Source organism: Enhydra lutris, unplaced genomic scaffold, assembly GCF_002288905.1.
Source record: "Enhydra lutris kenyoni isolate GAN:26980312 unplaced genomic scaffold, ASM228890v2 scaffoldscaffold47, whole genome shotgun sequence".
Classification (NCBI taxonomy): domain Eukaryota; kingdom Metazoa; phylum Chordata; class Mammalia; order Carnivora; family Mustelidae; genus Enhydra; species Enhydra lutris.
The window spans coordinates 14031144-14035977 of record NW_019154131.1 but is presented as its reverse complement, the minus strand read 5'-3'; the positions used below and the strand labels follow the sequence as shown (position 1 = coordinate 14035977).

The 4834-nt window shown below is 47.9% G+C and overlaps 1 protein-coding gene across 1 annotated transcript; it reads right to left on the bottom strand.

Annotated features, from left to right (window-relative positions):
- Positions 1–1677, bottom strand: LOC111156601 (Ras related GTP binding A). Its single transcript, XM_022517593.1, has one exon. It carries the CDS (start codon positions 1409–1411, stop codon positions 470–472), a length of 942 nt encoding a protein of 313 aa, XP_022373301.1. The 5' UTR covers positions 1412–1677; the 3' UTR covers positions 1–469.
- Positions 1678–4834: the final 3157 nt, after the last annotated feature.

Below are 4834 nucleotides of genomic sequence, written 5' to 3'. Positions count from 1 at the left end.
TTTTAAATTGCTAACAGCAAATGTTTATTCATGATTGAAGCCAAGAAAGGATTTATAAATGCATTTTAATACCTTGCTGATAAAATAGTAACATTCCATCTTCGCAGTCTCGTAAGGAATACAGGAAGATACTGTAAAGGCTTTAATGTGTATATCTATTATAACCAGGTAATCAGAACACACACCTACACGCGCGCACGCACACATACACACACACCACCTACTTTAGTGTTGCACCATACCAACTTTTCAGAAAGGCCATCTCGAAGCTCTACTGGATAGCGGAGTAAATAGCGTTCAAGGTTCAAAGACGAAGGAGTAGGGGAGAGATGAAAGTAGTTAAGCAGCACACATTTCAAAGCCCACTTTTAAGCACAGGACATTATGAATATTAAAAAGAAAAAAAAGATGCGGGGAGGAGGTGGGGAAAGGCAATTTCAGCATTTTCAGAAAGGGCATTTGGCAATATTCAACGCATCAGAAGGCTGTGCTTGGGACCATCCACTCTCTCCAGCTTCTCAAAGTGTTTCCTGGCATTGCGAATGTTGATCAGAGTAGCTGCAGAAGGGATCGACGGATCCGACATAACCACCATCACGTACGTGTTTGACGTGAAGATGTCGATGAAAGCAGCGAAGTTAGAATTCCGAACCTCCATGCTCTGGAAAGAAGCGGCTAATTTACTGCAGCTCAGCTTGAACTGTTTAATGATGTTGCTGATCTTCTCGAACCGGTGGACATCGCGCTGCTCTTTGCACTGGTAATGGGAAATGACCAAGAACGTGGCTCTCTCGAACAGCAGGACTTCGTCGGCCTCGATAATTTGGGCAAAATTCCTTAGGTTCATCTCCAGCTGCTGCACGTTGGGAATCAGCTGATAGACAATACTGGACCAGGCTTTGTAGAGTGTTTCGTCCCAGATGGAGGTTCGAAAACAAGCGCATTCCAGAGGGCGAGACAAACGCCTCAGGTCTTCCTCTCGCTCTTTAAAAATCAGGTCACGCTGATCCTCCTGAACCAGATCCATTTTGTGCACCAGGCAGAAGATTTTGGCATCCGGAGAGTTCTGGAGGATGGCCTCCAGACACGACTGGTAGTAATGCATGTCCTTTTCCAGTTCGCGGCTCTCCACGTCAAACACGTAAATCAAAACCTCGACGTTACGGAAGATGTTGTCTCGCTGACTGGTGAAGTAATTTTCCATGAAGGTGTCCTGACCGCCACAGTCCCACAGGTTGAGCACCAGGTTGCCCAGGAATCGGACGTGGGAGTGCTCCACATCAATGGTGGCACCCAGGCGCCGGGTGTCGCGGGCGATATAATTTGCAAAAATAATCGACCGCATGCTGGTCTTGCCCGACCCGCTCTTCCCCATCAACAGCACCTTCTTCTTCATGGCTGTATTTGGCATCACCCGCCGGAGCCGCCGCGGACTGGGCCTCAGGGCGCGGCCTAACTGCAGCGCGGAGGGAGGGAGGGCGGGGTCGGGGCTGGCGGGCTCTCCGCAGGCCGGGCCGCGCCGCTGTACGGTCGGGACAGCCGAGAGCGAGATATCTGGGCTGGAAAAGCCGCGGCGGGGCGAACTCTCCCTCGGAGGCGAGCGCCCTGGGCGAGGCGGCTGCAGAGCTTCGGAGAAGAGCTCACCTTCCGGAGAACCGAGCCGCGGCGTCCCGGCGGCCACCCACTTCCGGCGGCGATCTCGCGAGAGAGTCAGCACTCGGCGCTCAGGGCCCAGGGATCTGTGAGAAACTTGCTCTTTCAATGAACCCGAGAAGGGGCCACCCGAAGGGTAAAATGCAAAGGGAACCCAGTGCTGTGGTGTCGCTTTTCCTCTTTTAACTGGTTTACAGTTGCAAGATGTGTGTGCACATCTTGTGCGGTCGTTTGGGAGAATGCTGCCATCTCGTGGCCACATCTCCCCCCGCCCAGCACCACACAGCTCGCTTTCAGAGCGCGGAGTGCTCACTGGGTTTCAGTCAGGACGGCGCGCAGGTGAAGGGCCTCAGCTAAGCGAGGCCTCCTCAGATTCCCTGGTTTGCTGCGTACGAGGGCACGGTAAATGAACACTGCAGATGAGGAAGGGGGAGACCTGGGAAAGTTAGGTGACTGAGATGTACTGACTCCCACTTAGTGATTTTTCCACTTGGAAGCGAGTTCCTTTCTCACAGCTGCTTTGGCGGTAACTCAGGCTTCAGAATTTGTAATGAGAATCCCAAAGCTCCGGGAAACGACGGTAGGGAAGCTGGTGGCTCAGTCCTCACCATAACCCTATGAATAAATAACCCTGTGAATAACCAACCCTGTTTTCCAGTGAGTACATCCAAGCTTAGAGGGGCTGTCATTTTTACCAAGTCACACACCAATCAAATGATGAAACGCAGTTTGTCTGTTTTTAAAATATAAATTGCACATATTTAAGGCATACAACGTGATCTTGAAATGATATCGCAGTCAGACTAACAAAACGCATAGTCACTTCTCTGGTGAGAGCGTGTGAAATCCGCTCTCAGCACATTTTCCGTGTTTAATACAGTGTTGAGTATAGTCATGTGGTAGGTTAGCTCTCTACAACTTACTCATCCTACGTAACGGCAACTTTGTACCCTTTGACCAATATCTCCCCATTTCTTCCACCTCCTGCCTGGGAACCACCATTCTACTCTCTGCTACTATGTATTTGACTTAAGATTCTACATAATTGAGATCCTGCAAGCCTTTTTTTTTTTTTTTTTTGTCTAGCTTATTTCACTCAGCATAATGTCATCCAGGTTCATTCATGTTGTTGGACGTGACAGGATCTCCTTTAAAAAGGCTGGATAATATTCTACCACATATATGAACTATGATTTCTTTTTTAAGATTTTTATTTAATTAAAAAAAAAGATTTTATTTATTTGACAGAGATCACAAGCAGGCAGAGAGGCAGGTGGGGGGGGAATGGGTGGGGGGGTGGGGGGGTGGGAAGCAGGCTTCCCGTTGAGCAGAGAGCCTGATGGGCTCAATTCCAGGACCCTGAGATCATGACCTGAGCCGAAGGCAGTGGCTCAACCCACTTGAGCCACCCAGGCGCCCCGATTTTTATTTTTTTTAAAGATTTTATTTATTTGAGAGAGAGTGAGAGAGAGGATGAGAAGTGGGGAGAGGCAGAGGGAGAGAGAGAAGCAGAATTCCTGCTGAGCAGGGATCCCTGTGCAGGAAATCAATCCCAGGACCATCATAACCTGAGTGGAAGGCAGACGCTTAACACTGAGGCACCCACGTGCCCTGGGGTCTTTTTTTCTTTTTTTTTAAAGATTGTATATATTTGCTAGAGAGACAGCATGCACAAGTGGGGGAGGTGGGGGGTGGGAAGAAGCAGGACGCCCCTCCCCCCAGCAGTGAGCCCTATTCGGGGCTGATCCCAGGACCCCAAGATCACGACGTGAGCCAAAGGCAGATGCTTAAACACCCAGTCGCCCTTTGTGTTTGGGCTCTTGATGGCCACCTCCACGTTCATCATTTGCTAGGACTCACAGAACTGGGCTTGAAGTCATACGGCTATGATTTATTACAGTGAAAGGACTCATAGCAAAGTCAGCAAAGGGAAAAGAAGCAAGGGCTGCAATGTGGAGGAAACAGTGCAGGTTTCCAAAAGTTCTCTCTCAGAGAAGTCACACAAGATGTACTTAATTCCTCCATGAGTTGGGACAACTGATGTGAAATGTTGTCTACCAGGACATCTCATTAGGAAATCAGGGCCCAGGGTTTTTACTGGGGGCTCACCTTGTAGGTATCACCTACCTTAGATGACCAAAATTCCATGTTCCTAGAAGAGCAGGTGTTCCGCATAAATCACATTGTTTATACACAGTGATTATTTCAGGGAACGGTGGGAATGCTCCTGAATTCCAAGTTCTCAGCCAATCAGTGATAAACCTCCTAACAGGGACTTTCTAAGGATGACAGTTCCAGGCCTGCTGTGTGAACTCCTTTGCACACAAGTATCTATTCATGTGCTTATTAGGCATTCATGTGTTTCTTTTGGTGAAATATCTCTAGCAGTCCTTTGTTTTTTTAAAAAATTGGGCTGTGAGGGGTGCCTGGGTGGCTCAATGGGTTAAGCCTTGCCTCTGCCTTCGGCTCATGTCATGATCTCAGGGTCCTGGGATTGAGCCCCGCATCAGGATCTCTGCTGAGCAGGGAGCTTGCTTCCCCCCCACCTTCTACCTGCCTCTCTGCATACTTGTGATCTCTGTCTGACAAATAAATAAATAAAATCTTTAAAAAAATTGGGCTGTGTTGGGCTTCCTGGGAGGTGCAGCCAGTTAAGCCTCTGACTTGAGCCCCACATTGAAGGGCTCTGTGCTTCAGAAGCAGGGGGTCTGCTTCTCCCTTTCCCTCTGCCCCTCCCTTTGCTTGTGCTCTCTCTTTCTCAAATAAATAAAATGATTTTGAAAAATATTTTATTTATTTATTTGAGAGAGAGAGGGAGGAACAGAGGGAGAGGGACAGGCAGACTCCCTGACCTGGGGCTCTATCTTAGGACCTTGAGATCCTGACCTTAACCAAAACCAAGAATCAGACACCTAACCAACTGAGCCACCCAGGTGCCCCAATAAATAAAATTTAAAAAATATAAAAATTGGGCTGTGTTACCGTGTGTTGTGGGTTCTTTGTGTATTCTGGATACAAGTTCTTTATTAGATAACTGAGATGCAAGTTTTTCTCCCATCTGTACTTGTCTTCTTATTTTCTTAACAGTGTCTTTGGAAGTGTAAATTCTTTTTTTTCTCTTTCTTTTTTATTTTTTATAAACATATAATATATTTTTATCCCCAGGGGTACAGGTCTGTGA

Bases quoted from the DNA above. Each gene is read 5' to 3' on its own strand.
- LOC111156601 (XM_022517593.1), bottom strand. From the start codon at position 1,411: ATGCCAAATACAGCCATGAAGAAGAAGGTGCTGTTGATGGGGAAGAGC.